Consider the following 26,787-nt stretch of genomic DNA (forward strand, 5'->3'; position numbering starts at 1 on the left):
GTGTTTTCCTCTTTCTGAAAACAGACTACTCTGTCTTCTGGTGATACAATATAGAGGAAATTCCTGAACGTAAGATTTGTCATATGTGTTACTTCACAGCTTGGCTGTAGCCACAGGTGTATCTCAGACACTTCTGCTTACTGGGAAGGGATTGATTTCTGCTCACAAGTAAGCTCCTCTCCAGCAACGGGGCTGTGGCAGCCTCCCATACGCCATTTAAAGCTTTGTAGGCTACTCTGCAGCTCCCATAGCCCCTAAATGTCTCAGGGGAAGGGTCTCAGCACTTTCCACACACACACATCTATCTAAATTCATTACGTTTGAGATAGTTCGTGCTGATTTGGCTGGCTTTAATCCAATAAAGTGTTACCCCAAAATTTAAATTAGCAAATAAATGTAGGTTATTTTAAGACATAAGATCTTGGTTATCTTACCTCATAAGAAAGTAGTTAAAAACTGAACTATTGCATGCAAAAAGATCCAAAACTAGAGGAGGGTTGCATTTAACAAGTATATTCTTGTAAGAACTAGAGGTTTCAGGCATAAAACAATGTTGTTTCCTATACACGAGAGCTAAAGCTAGTCTGAGAAATTATTGGCATCAACCCACACTATTTAGTCCCTCCTACTGATCTCTTTTATTCCTTGCTTTCTTTTCATCCTGCTCTTTCTGTACAAACGTAGTTGGACCTTTTCTGCTTCCAGTGGAAGTGAGATGACTCCTTTATTTTAACAGTTGATACTTCTGTTGCATTCCTCAGTTAGCAAATTCCTGTCAGACTAAATGCACTTCACTGTCATTCACTGAACTCAGTTGTTTCCACATTTTTGATACTGCACAATTTTTCAAATTTTTGAGCAAAGCCAGCAAGCATCACCAGCTTTCACAGAAGTCAGGTACACAAAGTAATTCCTGCATCAGGCCTGGGAGGTCTGGTGGGTAACAGGAGATGGGGGAGCAGTTTTTTGAAAATGAAATAGCCAGTGCAAATTCTATAATGGACCAACAGAGTACGTCACTTCCCACTTCTGAACAAGTCCCCTCATTTTCCATGCCAGATAGTCATACTTCTAAGCAAACAGAATTCTGAGAACTGCAGGACACATCAGGAACTGGGTTTGTAGAGCATTTTAAGTAGTGTACATAATAGATGTTGCAATTAAAAGAAAGAGTGGATAGAAGCGTGATAATTCTTGCTGTTCTACAGAATCAGCTGAATTGTTTGGAAGATGGTAATGCTCATCAGCAAGAATATTTAGAATCTGGATAAGGCATTGAAATGTAGAATTGTTTGCAAAGTTCACATCCAACAGAACATCTGTAAAACTTAGGATCATTTGCTACTAAAAAGCCAGCTTACATCAACAGTTATTACACTATAATTTTAACAGTTATTACACTATAATTCTATGATACAATGAAGAGTAGAAGACCGTCTGCACCAGTATAGGAAAAATTTTTGCCTTTTGTGTACTTTCAACGTGGGAAAATAAATGTGTTATTAAAGCTAGTATGCACATGCTGCAATCAAGAACCAGTAGCTGAGCAGGACAGTCGGTCCATAAATACTGGGTTTACACTCCAGTTGCAGTCCCATGCTGAAACCTATGCTCTCATGTTTTCGTGGTGACCAGTACACCTACTGCAAAACTAAAAGTCTCAGTATTACTGACACTTTAATTCTGCAGATATGATCTGACAAGAAACATACAAACTTCCTAATGTGTGAAATAAACCATGCAGATATGTTCTTCCTGATATTTCTGTTTGAACATTCAACCAGTGTAACCAGCAATAGGAAAGCATACATATATGTCATCCAGCTTCAGAGTGAGTGTGAATTAGGATAGAATTCCGCTAAAGTATCCTTCATATACTCAGCATTCTGGACAGAAATCAACTTCAGAGGGTTTTTCTGTAATAAGGGTGGGAGAGCAGCATTTTACAGCAATAACTACTTAATGCATAGTACGTGTTTTGATGAAGATGTTCAACAAGAGCTTTAGGACGTTCATAATCCAAGGCAATAGTTTTAAAATACCCACAGTGTTTACGTATTGCACGTAACGACTCATCTGCTTACAAAAATCCATTCTAAACTAAGGCTAGAAAATATAACACGTAAATGACTTTTTATATCACTATTGCTGGAAGGTTATTAATTAATTCCATATTGTCCTTTACTTTCCCTTTTTATCCTATACTGATAATTTTATTATTTTAGTGTTATAGCCATTCAACTGCTTTGTGATGGTCATTTTGTCATTCCTTGGTTTAACATTCTGCTTTCTTTTATTCCCCAAAACCATGGAGCAACAAATTGTACCAGTGGCTGATGTTAGAGAATCAGTACAATATTGTGTCTCATGAATCTAATGTTCTAGCTGTACTTCTTAAAAAACACCACTATAGAGTGATTCTTTATCTATGATCTAGTATGGTACGCTTCCATTGCAGGTAAGAATGTGTTGGTTCTTAATGTTAGATCTAGTCATCATGCCCCACTTCTTCAAGAAGGGTAAACATTTTTGTTTGTTTGTTTTACTTGCTCTAATAGTTTCTCTTCTATATATGTTTGATTAAAAGGATGAGAATTTTTAAATAACTTACTCTTACTTATAGCCTCATGGCCATTCAAGTTATGCAAAGTATTCTTGCTGTGTAAGTAGAGCAATGACCATTCAGAAATAATATGGAAGGATTAGAGAACTATAATGAAAGAAAAAACTTGTGTTCAGTAACACTGAAGTGTAGTTTTAGACACAATTTCTGCGTACTTATACCTTATTATGAAATAAAGAAATACACAGATCTTTATTACTGTTAGCTTCTTGTGGATGTCTCCCTTGTGCAATGTGCATGTTCCTTTGACCAAGTAGGTCTGAACATAATAAAAAACCCAAGAAATTACAGTCTAAGTACAGCTTCTCACAATTTATAGCTTTGTGTGCTAGATTTGGGTCTAATTTATAGATTTGGGTCAGTTCCCCAGTGCTAGTTTGTGCATCAGTATCTTCATATTTCTATAGCCACCCGAGACATTTCTAGTCATTTGAACAAGCTGAAGGCAATACTACTATTATTTCCGAAACATTATAAAAAGGGTACATTTTCAGTGGACCATTCATCTTTCCACACTGCTATAAATGCTACTCCCAGGGGAATTTTGAAGGATGACTATTTGTGCCTTCATGCTATGCAGTTGAAGGGTACCTTATGCATCCCCAGGAAAAAAATACAGATCAGTTTGCCTGAAGACAGGAAGGACAAAATATTGAAGTCATAATATTATTCAAACACAATACAACCTCTGTTCTTCAGTAAAGCTACAAGCTCTCTACAGTTTTCTTAGATGGGGGCTGTAAGAGGTAACTTTGACTTTTAAAAGACCATGGTTTTCTAAAGGTTGTTCCCTGGCAGAAATGACCTTCTCTAGAAGAACCTTGTGGTTCTTTTTGTCTTTTACTGCTGTACTCCAAAGAACTATCTCCAAACCCCTATGAGGGCAATGAACTAATTAAAGAATCATTTAGCTAAAATGAAGGGTTATCAGGTTGATCAGGAGGAAGGTCAAGTTATTGTTCTGTGTAACGATCTTAGCTATTCATTTATAGTCTATTCTTTTCACCTCAATTGGAGTACTCAGCTGCCAAGCATCATCCTGCCAGAAACAAGCTGTAGAAACAAGAATTTTATTAACACATCATTGCAACATACAGTTCTTTAACTGTCTCACCAATTCTTGCTAATTAAGACATCAAATTAAGGTCCATTAAACTTTAACGTCTTAAGTAGAAGAAGGACTTTTAATCTTTCCCTTTTTAAATTAATACTTCTGTAGTTTTAGTACTAGAAGGAACAGATACTCATGTTTCTGACTCCACTGAATATGATTCACTCTTGGAAAACCAAGCCTCTGGGAAACTAAACAAAAGCTCATATCATGATGATGAACGCAGTAAAAGAAAACAAATGTAACAGAATCCTTTAAAGTGGCCTCACAGGCAGTCTCCCAAATTTTGCTCAAAATTGAATGGGTGGGTGGCTGCTGCAGGTGTCTTATTTCTACTTGTCTGTTTTTACCCTAAGCTATATTAAAATTAGCTTCCAAGTAGTTTATAACCTAGAAAGATGCAAACCGTTTGGATTTCATAAAGAGTATTTTCAGCCACTGTAAGCTAATATAAGAAATTAAGAAACACAATTTGATTTTTTTTCAAGTCTTGGTGTAACAATACCATTTCTGAAGGTGCTGCAGTCTATCAAACTACTAGGAGATATACCCCTGACTCCAGAATATATATATACTGTATAAGGTGTAGTGATACAGCACCAGCACTAAGTACGCTGTCTTTTACAGACTTCTGTATTCCCACATTCAATGTCCTGAATAATATTGGCTAACGTACAGGAGGGAATACATCAGAAGAGGGAGCAAAGGCAGAAGAAACCCGTATCTCATGCAGTACTTGTGCAGAGTTTTACTTACAGTTGTGCTTTCTAGGAAATGCTAGCTATGCCATTCAATTTACCGTTTAGACAGAGCTATGTCACTGACTGTGGCAGAACTTTAATGAGCACAAGGCTCTGATACTGTACTCCCAAGTGCTCAGACGCTAAACTTACTTATTCTTCTATCTTAATCATATACATTTCCAAATTTAGCATCAAAGACGGAACAAAGGCATGAAAATATATTCTGATAGAAATATTTGGTAATATCCTTCTAAGTGATGTATCACAAGTCATAGACATATTTAGATTGGAGGTCACCTAGTCCAGCTTTCTGCTCGAAGCATGGCTAACTTCAAAGTTGCTCAGACCCTATCCTAAAAGATAAAAGGGAGGCAGAAATTTTGTTTCTTACCATGTCTGCCAATTTTGTAGATACAAGTCTCCAATCACAGAATCACAGAATCACAGAATTATCAGAGTTGGAAGGGACCTCTAGAGATCATCTAGTCCAACTCTCCTGCTAAAGCAGGATTGCCTAGAGCACATTACTCAGGACTGCATCCAGGCGGGTCTTGAAAATCTCCAGAGAAGGGGACTCCACAACCTCCCTGGGCAGCCTGTGCCAGTGCTCTGTCACCCTCACCGTAAAGAACTGTTTCCGTGTATTTGAACGGAACTTCCTGTGTTCTAACTTGTGCCCATTGCCCCTCGTCCTGTCACTTGGAACCAATGAAAAGAGCCTGGCTCCATCCTCCTTCAACCCACCCTTTAGATACTTGTATGCCATAATAAGGTCTCCCCTCAGCCTTCTCTTCTCCAGGCTAAAGAGTCCAAGCTCTCTCAGCCTTTCCTCATAAGGGAGGTGCTCCAAGCCCTTAATCATCTTAGTTGCCCTTCGCTGGACTCGCTCCAGCAGTTCCCTGTCCCTCTTGAACTGGGGAGCCCAAAACTGGACACAGTATTCCAGTTGTGGCCTCACCAGTGCCGAGTAGAGGGGGAGAATGACCTCCCTCGACCTACTGGCCACACTCTTCCCTATGCAGCCCAGGATTCCATTGGCCTTTTTGGCGACAAGGGCACATTGCTGGGCCATGGATAATTTACTGTCTACCACAACCCCCAGATCCTTCTCCTCCAAGCTATCTCCCAGCAGGTCAGCCCCTAACCTGTACTGGTGCCTAGCATTCTTCCTCCCCAGGTGCAGGACCTTGCACTTGGTTTTGTTGAACCTCATTAGGTTCTTCTCTTCTTCTCTTCCAATAATAAGCAGATTTTTAAAAACTCTCTAGAAACATAACTTTAAATCAGGTGATTTGGCATATAAATGCATGCAAGAGTGGCAAAAAATAATGGCGATTATTTTTTTACATACTTAAGTGGCTTTCCATCCATTACATAATATCCTCTATTGAGGTTAGTGAGGGAACTAAATCCAACTGTAATAGTTGATAAAGTCAGAAGCCCCTCATAATTTATGATTTGGTACTGTAAGAAGTTTTGAATATTTAGGAGTCTAAAATTACTCTTTTGGTGATATAGCTTAAGTTATAATTAAGACCACATCTGTCTCTGAAGTTTCATCTTTCCAAAACAAGGAGCATTCCTATGTTTCCTAATAGGACTTAATATAACTTAATTATTCCTTGTATCATTCCTTAATATAACTTAATAAGAAATGGTTAAAAAGATACAATTCTAGAAAAGACACCCTTTTAAATTAAGATTTTTCCAAATTTGTGATGCAGGAGTGTTGAATTCATTAATATATTCCTTCATATGTGGGCTTAATGTGATAGAAAAAATTCAGTTTATTCAATGAACTCTTCTGGGCCTTTTTTTATATTTTGGAAGTAACAGATTTAATCTACTGAAATTTTCCAGACACCATTCCAGAAATAATGACATCAGCTGTTCTTTTAGACAGAAAAGTAAATTACGTGTATCTAGCAACAGAGTTAATGAAGGAGATGAATTTGTTTTGCTAGGATACTAGTTTTCATTTGAATGAAGCAATAATTATTGACCTGCGTGAACAACATTAATATCTTGGTTTCCATCCTAAGAATAATTATTCACTAATTTTTTTTCACATAATATTTATGTTTACTGTATCTATTGCCAAAATACCTGTAACTTTTTTAATTAGCAACAATCGCACTTCTTATATGTAACAATCTAAATGTTTTCTTTTGTTCATAATGAACCATACTTTATTAATAGGAGGTGAATAGAGGTAAAATTCATTGTGATGTTAAATTAATTGTTATTTTATAGATTAAACTAATCTCTTGCACATATTGTCTTCAAAGTGCTTGAATATTTTCTCAGATAAATATTAACTGCATTTTCTACATATTTTTACGCTTTTTTGCAATCTACTTCATTTGCATGAGTTTGCAGCATACACATTCAACTTCATCCATTGATTTTGATTGGACGTAGAAATCATTTGCAGGATTTGTTTTCATTCCAGATTAAAACCAGACCGTATAAATTTGTCCGTAGGCACTGGATCCTTCATCTAGGAATGCTTGATTCACTTTCCCAGCTGTTCTTACTTTTTCTGCAAATGTTGTTATTCACCCACTGCAGGAGGGACTGTAAAAATTTCCTAGCAGTCACCACTGATTTTCTGCTGTACTATCCCCTACCAACTTCTCAGGTGTGGTTACATTTCCAATTACAAATTATTCCTGCATCTGCTATAGAGACCTCAGGGAAAGCCCCGTGATTACTTCATACCCAGTCACTCCCTTACTTCTCAGAAATCACACCATCTCTCCTTACGTCCCATTCAGCGTTAAGTGACCTCCTCAAACTATTAGTTTTTCTTAATCTCAATTACCCTCCCCATACTTAGAACTCTGAAATTAAAATCTGTATCAGCCTCTGCCTTTGCAGCCAAAATTTTCACCACAAGTAGAGATGTCCAGGTCTCACAAAAACAACACAGAAGGGTAACGCATTCATAGCAGCAACAACACAATCCAGCTTCTCTTTTTCACAGACCAAAGTAAATGTTTTTTCTCAGTCCTCATACTCTTGAACATTGACCTTCAAAATTACCCTGATTCACAACAAAATGAATTCTTCCTCCCTCTGCACTTACCAATTATCATATCTTCTCCTGTAATTCATAGGTCTTTTTCCATATGAAATCCATATATCATTATTCTGGCAGACTCCTTGGGCACTTCTGACTTGCAAGCCCTCTATCTGTTCCTTCATATTCCTCTTGCATTTCAGCATCCTGACAAACACCTTTTCCTTCCACTGTATCGGCAGAGTTCTTTACCCTTGCCCTTCCTTTAACCTCCACAACTCTCTCTTTCCCAGCTCCATTTGGACTGGGTCTTCATAAGGCTCTAAGCAAGAGATCTTTCTTCATCTTTTGGTGGTAAACATACTATGTCATGGAGAACTGTGTCTGGACGGTGGCAGTCAGAGTAGTTTCTCCTCTAAACATGATGATCCCTTTGCAATTACTGATACCTTATAATTGCACTGGCTCCTTTATTAATCCCATCCTGTTTCCTTCCATATTCATCAGAGTTAAACAGCATTTCTCTTCTTTTTCTTGCCAGTCTCAGTCTTGCAGCCCACATTTCAAATATGTGCCTTATCCACACTAGCAGTGGAGGGCACAGACTAATTCACTGAAAGGTCAGTGTTTTGTTTTATTACAGTGTTTTGTTGACTTAAATGTGCTGCTGCAGAAACAGTAGTTTCTGTTACTACTGCTAATACATATGCTCAGTCTCTTATAGTTTAATATAAATGCGTGTTAAGTGCATTTCAGAATATGGTTTCTGGGTGATAAGAGAAATTCTTCCCATAGAATTGGTTACCGAAATGCATATAAATTAAAGATAGAAGCAATATGAATTAAGTGACCGTAATTCATAGTGAGCTATGTTTTTATTGGCATCTGCAAAAGTAACATATTTGACTTCATGAATTACAGATGTCTTTTTTCTATTAAATTCTCTTAGTGGGAAACTCCAATATTTTAAATAGCTGAACTAGGTACTGAAAAAAAACCTGGCTATGTTTAAATAATATTTTAAAACCAGTACAGGCTGTAAATAGCCTATTTATAAACAGGACGCTTTGTGTATGTTTAAACTTTGTCAAGTCCATTAAAGTGGGGGAAGTGCCAGCATGACATTCCTGTTACTCATTCACAGGTTTTAAAACCTTTTACTGTTACCCAAAATGTTTTTAATTCTTAAGATACATTTATATAAAACATTACTGATTTCTGATGACTGTCATTAAGGCAAATAGACTGCATTCTCTTAAAGAAACAAAAAACAGTAAAACCCACCCTGTAAAGTATTCACCTTGATCTTAGCTTCTTTGCCAAGGAATAGCAGGAGTGCTCTCTTAGTAGTTAACGTCTGGCCTTGAGAGTGACAGCAGCAGTATCGGGGAGAGGGAAGCTAAGGCTGTCCTTAGCAGCCACCTGCAAGGCTGTGTGTCAGTGCTGTGCTCTGCCCACTGTAGCCATTCCCTCCCAGCAATACCAGTGGGAAGAGCCCCTTCAGCCTCCTGCCAGCTATCACTTGTGCCCACCCACATTGCCTCTCAACTCCAATCAATTATTAAACGGAACAGCATCCTGCTATTGAACTGCTTTTAAGCCTTGGAAATCTTATACTCACTCAGCTGTATAGTGCCATTTCACTTTGGGCTCAGTAGTTTTACTGATAATCGGATGCCTTGCTTTCTCTTTTTGCCGCTTTGGTACTATCTTTGTGCTTCAGGAAGGCACCAGAACACATTATAGCTTATCATCACTGAATACTTGGCATCTGACTCAGTACTTCCTCAGTGTTAGGTTCAGCATATCTTTGGCCAACAATATTGGTTCAAGTATAGCAACAAACAAAAGGGGTTTTAGCAACATGAAAACCTGTCCAAGTGACAAGAGGTTGTCAAGGGCAAAGGATTATGGGGTTTAATGTCATACGTGTTTGAATTTGCGTGAGTGTGTGAATAGGGCAGCTATGCTTGAAAAGACTGACATGAAGTTTTGAGCAACACTTCAAGGCCTCTTTTTTTATCCTTAGCCATAAAACTACACTTTTCCCACAGGTTCTGGTAAACAACATGGCAATATCTCCTACAGAAAGTTTATATGTAAACTTGCAGTTATAGAAGTTTTTAAAAATAGAAATTGAGTCAGAACGCAGTATTTCAGATCTAATCCTGTCTAATCCTTTGGCAGGCTCTTATTTTAGGCAATTTCTTTCACTGTCATTCCAAATAATTTTTTTAATGTAAATGGATGATAAACAAAGTGAGGTTTTCTTTGCACTCTTGTGAAACATATTACTGTTGCTTCCGTTTTTGGGCAAGAGGCGGGTTAATACACACCAGATAGCGAGAGGGGCAATCTTTTCAAAAATAACTGTCATTAATGCCTGCCTTCAAGGGGGCAGATTTTTAGACTACAGACATAACTCCCTGAAAATCAGATGTTTTGCAGTGGACAACCAAGCACCCAATGTCTTTCACACTGACATCAGTGGGAAACATCACTTCTAACATTCAGTCATTATTAACACTTTCAAGTCCTGGCCAACAGTTGCCTCCTCCATCCAGGCATTATGCATATTACTCTTGCAAGAAAAAGCTCATGATAAAATGAAGTGGATCTTTAAGCATTCCAACAATTTTACGAAACACCAATAACTCAGCAGAAAGTAATACTAATGTAAATCCATAAAAATTTTGTATTTCAAGAGCCACACAACCAGCAAGACTACATTTTACCCATTCAGAAATATCAACTCATATTGACTCAGTACTTTTCTCTCAGTTAATTAAAACCATTGGTTATGTTCCACTTAAAAATATGTTTATTAAAAAATATAGTAAATTTTATAGAATCTTTCTGTGTAATTATTAAGCAGTTCTGCAATACTTGTTGATGTGGCCCAAGAGTGCAAAAACATTCATTCATTTCTTAGGAAACATTTGCTCTGGACTTCAGTTATTATTTCATTATTTACTTTGAGGTTATTTTAAAGCCTTTTAGCTGTGAGGAAGCTTAGAGGAGACATCCTAGATCTGAAAATCACAGATGTTTCTTTAAACACCCAATTTGTGTGTGTAATTCCTAGAAGCACTTGAATGTCTAAAAGAAGGAAAGTAAAACTGTGCCCTGTGTCTGTAAAGGAGATAAAGTGTTCAGTGTAGATTGATGGATTGAGAAGAGTTTTGTTTTCCACCCTATATCACTTCCATCTCAGGAAGGATCCATACAATGCAGATGCACTAGCTTTATGCTCATCAGTCAGATCCCTGCGTCACCCCTATAGATAACAAAATTCTTCCACCTTGTAAATATTTTCAGAATCGGGTCTTATCACAAAATTTCAGTATCTTCCCTTCGACTACACAAGCTGGGTAACAAAAATAGCTCAAAGCAACAACCTACAGCAGCGTGCCCACCTGAAGAGATGGGAATCTTAGCCTCTCTGGCCAAAATAGCCCTGCCTCCTAATAGCAGAGCTCTCTTTCTAGTCCTTCTGTTAGAGATTGGATAGGAGTGAGGGCAGTTTAAGGTGTTTCTCTGGCCAGTAGCACTTACAGTCTCCTGTGGCAGCAAGAGTCCTCCAGCACTCTTTTGATTCCATTGAACCTTTTCAGTCTTGTTCCGTTTACCTGCAATAGAGAAGGAACCTCAGAAGCCAAAGAGGTACAGGAAGGTGCACTTCTAGTACTAAAACACCCCCATAAAACTCACTGATCCTTCTGCATTTGTGCAAACCCCATGAGGATCCCTTACTAATGTTTCTTTCCTTCTTCACCCACCACCACCTTCTCTCTTACCAGCACAGCTTCTCATTGTGTCTAGGGCATGATTTGCCTACGCTGGGGAGAAATCTTGTGTGAGATTTGGCAGCTGGACAGCTTTTCACAGACTGCAAGTTAGATGGATGCAACTCAGTTTGTACAAAGAATCTAACTGGGCCGGATATAATGACATCCGTACAGTATATTACTGCTAATGTAGTCTAACTGCTTTATCCCTGACAGCCTCTTATTAATTATTAATACTATTGTTTGTATTGTAGGCCTCAGTCACTTGTGATCCATACCTATGAGAAACACCAGAATGCAGGGCTGCAGGTGACATGCCTTCACCTTTTTCTGAATAGCCTTGATACATATTGAAAAAGGATTGCAGTTTTTCAAAAGTGAATTAAGTCCTTTTATTGTTGAAATAAGAATATCCAGTGCCATTGTGAATAACAGTTGAGGCTATTGTGTTACGCTTTTATTTCCTCTGAAACAAACACGGATGCGCCAAAAGTAGATAGACTGTAGAAATAACAGATATTCTGTAGAAATAACAAATGCTTATAACCCACTGAAGTGACTGAATTCAGTACCGGGTTTATTCATCTGAATAGCTGAAAGAAATAATTGCTGAACACTGTTAACCCGCCACATTTAGAATGGAAATGTGCACATTTTTATTTGCCTCTCTGATATCCTGCTTTCTTTGTAGAAATTCTTACTTCTTTTTTGCATCAGCTGCACTGCAGCCACACTACTTTTCAGGAAAGCATGTCAATAATAACAAGGTCTTATTTAAATTTTTTTTTTCATCGATAAGGATCCAGCCTTCCCTAGCAGAAATCCAACAAATAGCTAGGAAGCAGAGGTTTTATTTTGCATTTCCATGTTCTAATTCAGCAGATGAACATGGTATGAGCCGCAAAAATACAGGAGAAAATCTTCAGAAACATAGCTTAGACAGAAGTGCAGACAATTACTTTAGATTTTCGGCAGGCCACTGAATAGCCCAAAAAACCTCATTTCCCCTGTCTGCTGTATGCTTCCCACAGGAGTCATGTTCCCCAGGGAGTGGATGCCCAAGTATCATACTGAACCTGCATATAGCTTGAAGATTGGAAGGGGATGTCATTGTAAAATTGCTGTTCTCTTGCTCTGCTGACCCATATCCTGCAGTTGGGCTTTTTTTTTCTGATATAGCATATCCCGTTTCTACAGATCTTGGTTGACTTTTATTAAAAACAATTAAGTAAACCTGACATTCTGCATGGGTGTGGAATAAGTTTAATTTGGTCCCATATCAATAGCTGATGTATTGTTTTATTTTACAGGTCATGGATTGTGCAATGCCTCTGATCGGTGAGCATCAGACTGAAGACAGGCAACATATAACCGAACTAGTTGTAAGCAAAATGAACCAAATGTTGTCCAAAACTCCTATACCATCTCCTCAGAGACCCACTGCCACTCAGCAGCCTCAGGTAGGAAACTTTTGTTTCTAAAATAGAGAATCTTATTCTATAATTTTAAATTCAAAATTTTACTCAAAAGATTTGGCTGGAAAAATATGCAGACATACCCCAAACTACAAGACTTCAAGAACTTATCAACATGTTTTATAGGTTTTTCATATTTAAATGAGATTTTCTCCAGATATAATCGAGTATTCCAAATGTTGGTATGGTTCTACCAGTAAACTGGTAACTGTGGATTCAGTGGATTACTAGGCTTTGTATTGTTTCCTTTTAGTTACATCTGTATAAAATATCATGGAAATAATAGGAAGCGCTGTCATAGACAATCTTTGCCCTGATGATTTCACAAAGAATGCTAAGACAATAGTTCTTATCGTTCTTGTGAGAAATGAATTATGTTATAATCTTCTTTTTTGTGCCGCAATTCACAAAAATACCTTTCAAATCTAGAAAATTCCTGAAATATGCTCAGCATACTAGAAAACTTGTGTCAATGGTTGCAAATGGATGCATTTCACTTATTTTATCTTTCATGGCATGATAGTTAAAGTGTGGAGATGCAGAATTCTGCCCCGGGCCTTGCTACCTTTCAGGCTTAGGAAATCATCTTTGTGTTTCCACTTCCATGCTTGCAAAATGTTAAGTTTATTTTATTGATCCTTTAAATAACTTCTGAGAGTGTGGTATTTTTGTAAAAGTCTAAGAACATAAAAGTTTTGCCTCTAAATTGGAGAGATATGGATTTGATGGGTGGACTATTAGATGGGTAAGGAATTGTCTGGATGGCCGAATCCAGAGTTACCATCAACGGCTCAATGTCCAAATGGAAAGCAGTAACAAGTGGTGTCCCTGAAGGGTCTGCACTGAGAGCAGTACTATTTAATATCTTCATTAATGACATACCTAGTGGCAGTGAGTGCACCCTCAGCAAGTTTGGGGATAACACCAAGCTGAGCGGTGCAGTCAGTAAGCTAGAGGGAAGGGATGCCATCCAGAGGAACCTGGGGTCCTGCACCTGGGTCACGGCAGTCCCCAAGTATCAGTACAGACTGGGTAATGAATTGACAGAGAGCAGCGATGCAGAAAGGACATGGCTATCCTAGTGGATGAAAAATTGGATATGAGCTAACAATGTGTGCTCACAGGCCAGAAAACCAACCATATCCTGGGCTGCATCAAAAGAAGTGTGGCCAGCAGGTACGAGAGGGGTGATTCTGCCCCCCTACTCAGCTCTTGTGAGACTTTACCTGGAATACTGCATGCATTTCTGGGGTCCCTGGTACAAGACAGACATGGACCTGTTAGAGCAGGTCCAGAGGAGGCCACAGAAGCGATCAAAGGGTCGGAACACCCCTCCTATGAAGAAAGGCTGAGAGACTTGGGGTTGTTCAGCCTGGAGAAGAGAAGGCTCTGGAGAGACTTTATAGTGGCCTTTCAATACTTAAAGGGGGCTTATAAGAAAGATGGAGAATGACTTTTTACCAAGGGCTGTAGTGACAGGACAAGGGGTAATGGTTTTAGACTGAAAGAGGGCAGATTTAGATTGGATATAAGGAATAAAATATTTATGCTGAGGGTAGTGAGACACTAGAACAGGTTGCCCAGAGAAGCTGTGGGTGCCCCATCACTGGAAGTGTTCAATGGCAGGTTGGACGGGGCTTTGAGCAACCTGGTCTCGTGGAAGGCGTTCCTGCCCACGGCAGGAGAGGTCATACTAGATGATCTTTAAAAAGTCTGTTCTAACCCCAAACATTCTACAATTCTATGATTCTTTGAAATGTGCGACACAAATGCTAAATAGCATCTTTCATGTCTTCATAGCTAGGCAGCGGGTCATCATCAGCTACAACTTTCATGTACTTCTTTTAATATACTGAAGGAATAGGCCATGACAATACATTCTGACGTAATCTGTCAGGGACCATATTGCTGCTCTGTACCAGCACAACTCCATGGCAATCAGTTAAGCAACAGAATAAGCCAAACTGTAATACAGGAATTACCAAGCCTAAATCAAGAATCTATTTTTACTCTCAGTAGGCTCCACACCAGGTAAACAATTCAAAAACAATTTTGTGGCATACCTCAGACAGACTAGTTCTTGAGGCAGAATGACTAATTTGTTCTTCAAATATATCATCATGCTTTAAGTTATAAAAATACACCATCCCACATAAAAAAGTGGTGTGGCTTCTATTTATATTACAGCCACTTGAAACTGAGCACAAAATTGTTTCAACCACGGAACCACATACAATGGAGAAGTTTCCATCCAACATGACTCAAGTCCATTGTAAAGGGCACTAAAAAAGAAAGACAAGGAGGGGGAAAAAATCCCCTTATGCCTTATGTTTCTTTTAGGACTAGTAAATTGGCCATATATTAAAATGAAGCAGAGTCAAATTTAGAGTTGCCCAGAGCATACAAGTCATCCTAAATAAAAATTTAAAACAGTAATAGACATTATTGTAATATTAATAGATTCACAGTCATTTAGAGCATTTCATATTTCATACTTTAGGGGGGGGAGTAAGATCTTGAGTAGGCGTGCTTCTCGGGATTTTAAAGAAGACGAGGAGGTATGTTTATGAATACTAGTGTCATCCAAAGAAACTGGTTATCTGTTGTATGTAAATAAATTTTTTACTCATTTCCAAAGAAAAACTGCCTACCTAAGTTCAGAATGAAAATAGTACACAAGGAACATTTTAAGCAAGTTCCTGAATTCCTCAGTCATTGCTGTCACTCATCATGTCCATGAAGAGGGCTTTTTCCTTCTAAACAAAAAAAGCTTTGGATGAATCCAAAGATAATATTTGCTGGCTAGCTGCTGAACTTCTGTTAGCCTTCTACTTAGTTGAGGATACTGAAGAATTCAGCCTTTGCTAATGGCAACAGAATGTTATTCAACATTAATCTTCTTTTCCTTATCCTATCCTTAAATTATGGATTGCAGTCGACAAAAAGCAGAGATATCCCTTCAGAATATTTGCAATATTTGTTAGTTTTCCTCTCAGTTAATCAGACTCTGCTTCCTTAAAATTTGCCTTGTCATATTATCCACTAGTTTAGGACAGACGAATTTCTACAGAAGATACTATTTACAAATACCCATTAATCTTCCCAACTTCAGGGGAAATCATGAAACAGATCTGTAGTATTTAAAACAGATATCTCCTCATGTGTAGTTAATTTTTAGCTAGGTTGTTTTCCTAAGAATAAAATCAGTCTATTAAAACAAGATGTCCCTTTCATCTTTGAACAGTCTTCTCCTTTTCTAATCTGAGAAATTATTTGCTAATCTTAAGAAATACAATCCATTTATTTGCAAGGCAGGGGGATACTGCATATTTCTGCAGGTCACATAAAGTGAAAAGCCAGTAATTTATCCCAAATCAACTATGTGCCTATGTATGTGTGGTGTTAGAAACCAAAGGAATATAAATATCAAAGAGTAATTTGTGTCTTTCGCTACTTCTGCTTTTCAATGAGCAGTTTACACTCAATAGTACAGCTATAGATGTGCCATATTTTGAATTCCCTTATTATTTGCATGGGGTTTTAAAAAATATTTATAATCGACCCACTACTGTGGCATTGGGTGCATCATACATAAAAGAATGCTTCAATTTATAAATGCCCACAATAGTCAGTACTATTCCAATTAACTATCCATCAGAAACCAAATCAATGATTAGGAAAATAAGTCTTTGTTTAGAGCTATGCAGCCAAATCTTGATGGAAACCATTGGCCTTGCAATACGTCTCAAGGCCAACAAAGTGCTCTCTGTCAGAGTGCCAGAGAGCCAGAAGGAGCAAATTCCAAAGGCAGGGACCTCAGGCAACGGTCTTGCTTGTGTTGAAACCTCAGAGGTGTAGGTCCTGTGATTCTTAAATACATTAAATCTATAATCTAAGGTATCAGAGAATCATAGAATGGTTTGGGTCAGAAGGGACCTTTAAAGGTCATCTAGTTCCAACCTCCCTGCCATGGGCAGGGAAGCCATTCAGATATACTGAGAATTTTTAAATATATATTTTGTATATTACATATTTATTTATCTGCAAATACGTGCACAGGCTCTATAACAAGTTCTACTGGTACAGATAACAGCAGAGAATCTGTGAAGGAGAAAAGCTACAGTTTGCAGTTCTGTGTGTTGCACTTCACGCCACCTAACTCTGGCTGCTGCCAACAAACGGTGTCTCATGCTTCTCTCTTGCAGTCGCAGGCTGCAGTTCACTGCATACCTTTGACAGTGGGATCGAACCATATTGGGATAGAAAGTATTCTTGATTACAAGATTTAAAGCTTGTCATTTTTCTCTTATCAGCTACTTTACACGTCTTCCCGCTACAAAGAAAAGCAACAGTGCCTGGACTCAGAGAAGTTCTACCTGATAGCCCTACATATGGTCAAAAAACTCTTTCCAAAAATTAAGTTGTCTCTATTTAATTTAAAAAGATGACAGTTTTACTCATAACCATGATGAAAATATATAATAGAACTTTATCTAGGAATATGATTGTAATAGTTTTCCATGAGACAAACCTGTTCTACTTGCAGGCAATAAAATGATGGAAATCTAAATTTCTACCTTTTGTAGCCTCTTTGAATACTTTTGACAGATCTTGTGAGAAGCCTTTTTCAAATCTCTCCTAAAAAACAAACCAGTAGGTTAATCTATCCAGTGAAGTGTTCTAGCCAGTGGAATCACTTATCTTTGTCTCCATCTGTTGATAGGAAGGATCACTGCTGAAACTTCTGCTGTCTGGATTTGCAAAGCTCTGCAGGTGGTTGCTCAGTGCAGGCTATTTTATGCTTGTTTCAGCAGCAGCATTTGTATATAGAACAATAATAGTAAAAAGTCTATTCAAAGCTGCATATTAAGTCATATGAATTGTGATGAACTAAATTCTGCGTAGAATATTACATTGTGCGTGAGTATTATCATAAAATGCAAATTATTACGGTCATGTTAGCAGTTGACGCTAAGGAAAATCATATTAGGAAAATGATATTTCAGTCCAGCTCTGTTGAGCCCATGTTGCATTATCCACAAAAGAATAAAGAATTTATTATCCTTAATGGAAGGAAGACATTTGTGCACCAGAGACACAATATCCATAACGACATAACATCACAAAGAGCACAGCATTCCCAGCTGTATCCTGGTTTTGTTTGATTTAAAAGAAAGTCGCACACCAGTAATAAAGCAATAAATGATGCAGAAGAGGATGATACTTTATTTATTCTGAGACTAGAATAGCAGAACCTGAAGCGTTTCATTTCTTAACACTTTCTTCTAAAGTGTTTTAATACCTTCTCCACTCTTCATCCGCAAGGGAGTTCAGTACAATTACCATTAAGCTCAGTAGAGACTGGGTCAAGGAGCCCTTACTCAGCTACCTTCAGCTATTTAGAGCTCTGGTTTAATTTATTTCCATTTTTCCTACTTTCATCTTTATCTTATCCGTTCTTCATTCCTTGAGCCCTTATATGATTTGACTAGAGCCAGGCAGTTTTCTTCAGTTTTATTTTTCTATGTTCAGAGAGAAAATTGAACCAAATGTGAACATAGTGTAAATAACAAAAAGTATTACTTCCAGAGAGAAAAGCAAACCATTATCAAATTACCTATTCTTGGGCTTCCGTAAGAGTAGTCACAGTTCTATTACATTCCATCTGTTGGATTTACTTTTTTTTTTAAAGCAAACTACTTGTGATGAGCAGCAATTTGTTTCAAATCACTGAAGCCTTTATGATGGCCAGACAATGCAGTTACTTGATATGATCTTTACTGATGGGGAAAACACCTAATTGGGAAGGATCTTATCATGGAGCTATATGGAAATCTAGAATTCAATGTTAGTCTGCTTATTAGGAGAAGTGAACTTCTCTGCACTAAATTTGAGGTGTGGACCTTATGTCTAAATGACATTCTGCTTTGCATAGTCTCATAGAAGTTCACCTGAAGTATAGCTGTTGATTAGGGGAAGAGGCACAGGGCCATGACCTGTAGGTTAGCTACAGTATTTGTAAAAGTATTTGTAAAAATTATCTGAAGGATAATTGTATTATCCTTCAGATCCCCAATGCTAAATTAACCAATTAACATCACCACCAGAATTTTCTTTCTGTCACAGTCCCTGGGCACTTACTTGCAGGAACGTATTTTTCTTCCTCATATCTGGAAGGAAAGACTGCCTAACAAATAAACAAATTAAAAGACCACGCTAAATCATTCTCTATGAATGAGAGTAAATACAGAGTTTCAGTGTTAGTATCTGAGAATCCTGCTGAACTGGTGCAAAGCAAATCACTCCCTGGTGTAATTAGATCTATACTAACAGACAGCAGGAGTAATTTAAGAACAACTTGCTTTAAGAAGGTTGTTAAATGATCTAATCACCCCTAAAACCATGTGTGCTGTATTTCTGTCTCTTAGGAAGATATTTAAATAGGGGATAAATGGCACCTATGGTATCATATGACCATGAAGCTGATGTACCCGGATTTGTGGAATAACATCTAATGGAAGCCCAGATCCTAAATATACTCAAGAGATTAGCCTGACTTTCTCTCTACTCAGGGCAAAGGAGCACAGAGACCCTGGAAAAAAATCTTTAATTATTTAACTGTCCAAGCTCTTACATCAGGTTACTCCATATAAACAGAGCAATATAGCCTGTCGATAAACAAGCAGTAGATCTCTGTAGATATTAATAGAGCATCTTCTGTCATCTACATTAGCAATCAATAAGGTTTTTCTGTTCACCGTTTACCTCAGAAAGCTTGTATGCACATTGACAGCCATCAATGACTACAAGCAACATCTAAGTAATTACTCTACCACTTGCAATGTCCCTCTGCCTAAAAGTTCTTTTAAATCATAGTCCCTATTAAGCAAATGACTGTTCATATTGAAATATTTATTGAGTTATTATTCTGACTTAAAGGAAAATTAGGCAGCAGCAAGATGCCTTCCTAAAAATATTGGCAAAGAATCTGAAATATTGTTATCAAAACTCATAAGGAACAATGAAAAATATTGCTGGGGCATATATACATCACAAAACACACAACACAGTGCCTTTCAAAAGTTATATAAGTCAAAAGCCATTCTTAAAACTGCCATGTTAAAACGATTTTTACGAGTCAGTTTTGAAATACTGAAGGTATTGAGCTCTTTTACCGCAGTGGGTATTGGTCCTCTGAATCACAGCGACATCTTGTGACTTCTTCTCTTGGGGGAGAACTCATGAGTTATGTGCTATTTAGTATCATAACGTATTAGAGAAGCTGTATCACATGAAACAAGAAATTGGCTATACATTTTACAAATACTAAATACCCTTATTCGAAAAATTCTTCATAATGCTATTGTATTTATTTCATTTATTTTCATTATTTTAATATGGAATATATTTTAAGTTCTGCCTTAATGTGTATGTATATATACACATATATGTGTATATATACACATAATGTTTAGCTGTGAATATTTGGATGAGGAGATGCTTATTTTAATCAAAGAGAACCTTTTAGTTATTTTATGTTTGTAAAAATATAATAAAACCAGCTGTTACCCTTTTAGGTCCTAATATAAAAGCATGGAATTAAGAAAAGTAGAAGAAAATAAAGATGTACGGAGCCTGAGCTCACCACATCCTGGTAAAAGGCCACATATCAGGCAGCAAAATCTACAACAATCAAGTTTATTTTTCAGAAGTATGAAATTATAACATATGTTTTTTTCTACACAAAGGACGTTTTATCCATCTTCAAATGAGACACCTATTCAGGGCAGATACTGTGTTCTTCATATAAGTGACAGAGATCACAACAGAGGCAGAGACACAGCCTTTAACTGCTGGATGAAGGATGTTCATATATTTAAAATAGTCACTATTTCATTACACAAAGCTTGATTTATTTTAAGCATTTCAACTGAACGTTCAGGTACTGTAGTATATTAAAAGCAAAGTTCATGAAGGAAAAGAAATCCTACGATTTTTAATATTGACAGTAATTAAAAAACAGTGGGACACAACATACAAATGTTGAGCAGAGATTTTACTAAAAAATTGATCATGAAAGTTAAGATAACCTAATTTAAAATACTTATTGAGACTCTGTACCGCTAGGTGGAGTAATTACTAAGGGAGGTATGTATGTATTGCTCAATTCTGTTGCTTATTTAGTCTCACTGGTGAACAGAAGTAACGGGTAAATAGCTTGCTGGATATCTGCTAGTGATAAATGTCTACATAAATGCTTTTAGTGGTAACCTGTAAATGTTCCCATTAAACGAGGATGATTAAATCAAAACACTAATAAGTGCTTATCTTTCTTAGCTTGTTTTGAAATAATGTGCCAACAACTAAACAAGTGTGCCTTTACAATGCGCTTTTTAAAGAGATTTGGTGATGTTTAGACTGTAAGAGAGAATTTACTATAGGGCATATGTTAAAGGTTTAGGATTATTTGGTCAAAATTTCTCCTGACATCAACAGAAATTTGTCCAAATTTGTCCAAAAGCTTTCAGGATGTGGCCTGATACTTTTTTTATTTCTGAATATTCTATATTGAATGCTCATCACCAGCAGCGTACCTGGAAAAATACATGACCCCTGCAGACAAGCTGAGCAAAATTAGGTAAGAGAAAGAGTTGCTCACAAAAGTACTTGTTAGAGGACCCCAAAGGAAAAAGCCCCACAGGCAAACTGACAGAGTTAAGCTCCAGGACCAGAATGACTAGGATGACTTCAGTTGTCTGTAGGATATAGTGCTTTAGCCTTAGTGATAATAATTTTATAATACAGAAGGCAACAAAATGCTAGCTAAAACTGAAAAATGTAACAGGTATTAGTAGTTAATAGATATTTTTTCCCATTTATTATAAACATAATAACAACACTGTTCTCTTTTGGTCTTCATTCACACAACAAAATTATGCTACTGTTAACTTTTTTATTACCTTCTGCCAAACGATCTTCTGATCATCTCACAATCTGCCAATTATATTGGAAGAAGCAGACACTGTCTTTGAGAATTCTGAAATTCCATGGTGACTACCCTCAAGAACAAAGAAAACATTCAATTTTTAAGTAATCATGAGCCCACTACTATGGAGTAGCCTATATGTTCTTAGACTTCTGTGAGAAATAGCTTTCTTGTCCCACAGGAGACTTCAAAAATGTCCTCGTTCCATTATAGAGCAAAACCCAGCCTTTTCAAAATTAAAACAAGGAAAAGAGTAATCCCATCATTGTAGAACAGGCAATAGCTGCCACAAACACACATAGAAATGGAGTGTCTAAGTTAGATCTCTCTGTTTTGTCTTAGTGCTAGAATTACTATCATATAACATCCTTTTGATTTTTTATTTTATCTAATTTTTCATCTATTTTTATTCTCTGATTTTGTTTATTTAAGCTGAACCTAATAGAACTATCTTTTTTTTGGAGGCTTTTCATTGGTCTCCTTTCTTTTCCCCACTGTGGTGGGTGGTTCTCCTCTACTTTTTTTGTTATCGTTCTCTGTCTCCACTTGACTTTTTTATTTGATTTCTCTGACCTTTAAATCATAACCTGTTAAACAAAGCTATTTGGCTTTACTCCATGTTTAACTTGCAAGGATTCTGTCCCTCTCCCCAGCAGTCATTGCCACAGTTTATTTTGAATAAGGACTATGTGCTAAATATGCATTAAAATTTTTAAACAGGGATAAGCACCAAGAGAAATTACAGAAAAATCCAAAACAGAACAGCTCATTTTTAAATACTCTTGATTCATCTGTGGAAAAAAGAAGCAACCTCCCTCCTCCACCACAACCTCATGCACTAATCTAGTGGTGGATCAGCACTCCATCTGGCTGGCTGCCAGTAGAGCAAGCTTCTCTTCAGCTGCTTATACATCATTCTCCAGTATCTCAACTCCTAGGAGAGACTCGGGAAGCTTGTCAGAGTTCAGACCAGCCACCAACACCTCAGCTCCTCTGTGTGGCTGTGCACTTGTGCTGCACCAGGAGAAGCAAGAAGAGAAGCACATGCAACCATTAACGGAGAGGTCTTACTCTCTGGTCATATAGTAGAGTTCTGAACTTTGCTATTCTTTGCGGGGAGCTCAAGTGTTTCAATCGGTGCACGACCTCTTTTCTATGCCTCCTCCCACTCTACTGTTCTGTAAGACTGGTACAATACTATTAAGATAAAATGTGGGTTATAAGACTGGACTTGAGTTAGCTCCACCATCTTTTTTCCAGACTCTCTTGTTTAAAGTAGAAACTTCAATTCTGAGTGGATCCAGTAATGATGGATCTTTGTGGCTCAAGATGAAGTTCTGCAGATCTTAATCTCTTCCTGTTCATGCAAGGATCACTTGCCATCCCATATTTAAAAAAAAAAAAAAAAATCTGCTCTTTTTGTTTTTAAGACTGGAAGAGCAGATACAGCATAGCATCAGCCAGGGTCAAAGCCCCTGGGTTCAACAGTCAAAACCTTCCATACAACAGCAGCACAGGATTTTGACGCTATCAAGCCCCAAGGGCTACTGTATGCTCTATGCATATAGAGGTAGCTATGTACACTGAGAAAGGTGTAAGGAAGTTTAACGTTCCAGTTACTGGACAGTCTTCTAGATATGTTGTACCACTTTCACTTGCCTGTCCACCTGTCTTTCAGCTCTTTCCCTGGTACAAACATGCATGCACACACATTTTAGTCTCAGCTGCTTTAGCACACAGGGGGAGCTCTCTCCTATCACATAGTCTACATTCCTTCCTTGTCTATGGGGAGCAATTTTTTCACTGGAAAGAACTGCCTGAAAGCTGCTGTGCAACTGCATGTTTTTCATGTTCCCTTTCCAAAAACACAAGTTTTTTTATGCAAAAGCTGAATAAAATAAGACTCTATCCTTGTCCATTAGAATTATTGACTGGCTATGGAAGTGGACCATCTAGCTTCAACAAGCGATGCTACTTAAGAAATTCTTTTTCCCTGGTCAGTTGACATCCTACTTTTTCTCTAGAAACCTCCTCTCTTTGGAGGGTAGGATGATTTTTGTTCAGCAGAACAACAGAAAATTGGGCTGGAATGGACAATGGGAGGCCACCTGTTTCAGTATCTCAGGGAAACTACTGGAGTGTACCTATTAAGAGCAGTGACTCCATACTAGGGTACTCATTTTTAAGACTGTGTGTAAAAATATTCAAGATGGGAACTATTCTCTAGGAAGTAATTAGTTATCCAGCAATGGAAAACACACAGTCTATAAAATCTAAGTTAGAATACTTTTTGATGTTTAAAAAGAACCCAACTTCTTCCGTGTATTTTGTAAATACTATTCCAAGTAAAAATTAGGCTGTATAGCTTGTTTTCTGGTCTTAGCACTCATTTCCCTTCCCATTCAGATCTTAGCGGGTTTTGCACAGGTAGTTTGGAAAGTTGGTTGAGGAATAACAAAAGCTGCTCTAGATTTTTGAATTCTTTATCACAGCTTCAACATGAAGAAACTCTAGGCTGGCATCTGTTTGTCTGAGAGTATCTTTTCCATATAGATTTCCTCAGTGGAGAAGGGCAAGACTGAACACCGCTGCTCCAAAAAAAACTGTAAAAGCAGGAGCCAACTCTCTTCTAGCTGCCCCCTTTGCACAAGACAAAGTGAAGGTGGCTTCTTTATAAGGTGTGCCTTACCACACCTCTCCATTGTAAGTCCTGTTCAGCGCCACTGGCAACACAGTGAAGCAGATGCCAGATTCACCCAAAACAGGGTAAGGTCTGAACTAGCAAGGGGTAGGTATCCCTGCCATACTTACTACACATTAAATGTATGAAGCAGTAAGCAACAAGGAGCTAAGGAGTTTCTTATTTTGGGATGCTCCATATCAGAAAGCCACTTCAAGATCTCACAGCTTTGCTAAATTATACAATATATGCTTATTTCCAACCCAGTCTTACTCAGTTTATACCCATTGTCCTTTAGTCTAGTTTGTTTTCTGCCTAGTTCTTTACCAGTCAAATATATTTATAAAAAGCAACTGTATTGCATTCAAGCCTTCATTTTGCCAAACTAAGCAAGACATGATCTTCCAAATGCTGTAGGTATAGCCTCTTCCATCTGCCTGGTCAGTTTAATAGCACTTTTCTGCGCCAGATCAGCTTACGTTAATCTTTCTTGATTAGGGGTCATGTAAATGATACACAGCATCATGCTTAACACTGCTGGAAATACTTCACTGAATGTGTGATAAGATTTTGGGTTTTCACTACACAAATCTTTCCCATTAGATTTCATTTAGTGAGTTCTGCATTCTGACAGATGCATGTTATTTGTCCATAAATAATTTTGGACATGGTATTTAAGTTTCTTTTTTCTTTTTTTTTTTTTTTTAAACTCCACTCATCAAGTTCATTCTTTCTTTAGGATATTTTGGTCCTGTAGTCTTCCAGCTCTGTATCATCTAAAGGTTGTAGTTGTGCCAACTGAACTGATTAAAATTCTACTTGAGTTCCACATCCCAGTTATATCCTTCCCTTTACTTTTTCTTCAGTAACTGCCTAGCTCCTTCCTTAGTAGCCACTTCCTTAGCCGCAATGTAATTCCTACAGTATTAGTGCTTAACCTTCTCCAGTGTAACATGTACATTTCCAACTGTTAGAGATACCTGGTACAGAATTCTGTATTTCATGAGTCAGCTGGTTTTGATTTCTGAGATGAAGAATATCTGGTCTGACCAATTTGCTCCCAGGAAGACCTTTGATTTTTACCTCCATCTCATTTTTAGCTTTTATCCCACCTGCCATCTTGCCCTTGCTCCTGTATTTAGCGTAATCTATGACACTTCAAACATTCATTTACTATTGACACCGTACTTCAATTATCTAAATTACCTCTTTCCTTAGCAATCACATTTTTTCTTAGTTCTCCTGTTGCTTAATTGTTTTACAATTTATTCTTGTTTCCTTTACGAGATCTAACTCAGCTCGTATTTTGGCAATTGTCAATTGATCCCTCTACTTCTTGACCTGAAAAACATGGCTTTTCCTTCAAATATTGAAATACCTACGAAAAGCTTCTATCGTTGCATTACAAAGAAAACCAAACGAAACCCAAAACCAACTATACGTGCTCCAACTATAGTTCACAAAATCTTCAAACTCAGCCAAATCAAAATCAGTTTTTGCTGGGACTCAGTTTAGCATCTCTCTTGCCCAAGGGCTATTTCCCTGCCAAGTTGCTGCTTTTGCTCCCACCCATTTCAACATTCTTCAGACTATTCAAAATTCAAGTATATGTGAATCCAATCTGCATTTATATAAATATACAAGGTAGAAAAAGAAGTACTATCACTGATCAAATTCTAATACAACACGCTTTGAAGAACAAACAGTTCTTTCCTCCAGTTCAACCCCCTAAAATTCTAAGGAGACTGTTTCAGGTAAGTGTGAAAAGGAAGGAAGCACTACAGAGACATCTAGAGACATCTGTCTTCTAGACAAATAGTGGGTTTTCTGTTCTGGCTATAATTAACCTAGCCAATATTCTTAAAGACCATTATGCAACCAAAGCATCAACTGTTATGCCCAGAGTTGAGAAATCGCTATAGTGTACTTGCAGCATTCATGTGGCTTAGAGGTTTCCACAAGTAAAGTTGTATTTTTTTAGCATAGTTATATAAACAGTAAATCCCCTTTGAACAGGAGAGATTCTGTAAGCAGTTCTGTATAATGTTACTATCAACATCAGCAATCCCTTCTCTTTGGGGAATTTGGATGTGATATGAAAGTTGTGTTCCACAAAATGAAAACCAAAAGGGCGCCTTTATGATAGCAGTTACCACACCTCACTTAGGTAATCCTAAACCATACTAAATAATGTAGTTTCTAGCTTCTCTACTACAAATTTTGCTCTTTCACCCTGAGCATCCAAATAAGAATCTGTTCAGGGTCATTTTCCATGATATATTCTGCATTCTAATCCGTGATTCCTGCAGTGTTTGAACTAAGCAATAGGCAAGCTTGTAGATCAGAACTGCAGTGCAGG

At 37.6% G+C, this 26,787-nt stretch overlaps 1 protein-coding gene across 1 annotated transcript in view; it reads left to right on the plus strand.

Moving 5' to 3' along the window:
* The window catches only part of SYN2 (synapsin II), a gene marked incomplete at both ends in the record, with an annotated part of 194,440 nt that overhangs the window by 157,849 nt on the left and 9,804 nt on the right, over window positions 1-26,787 (plus strand). The window contains one exon of the mRNA XM_082487583.1: window positions 12,598-12,747. Within this exon, the coding sequence (XP_082343709.1) occupies window positions 12,598-12,747 (150 nt within the window). The remainder of the gene's footprint in view (window positions 1-12,597; window positions 12,748-26,787) is intronic.

This window comes from Vanellus vanellus, assembly GCF_965231255.1.
Source record: "Vanellus vanellus genome assembly, chromosome: 9".
NCBI classification, from domain to species: domain Eukaryota; kingdom Metazoa; phylum Chordata; class Aves; order Charadriiformes; family Charadriidae; genus Vanellus; species Vanellus vanellus.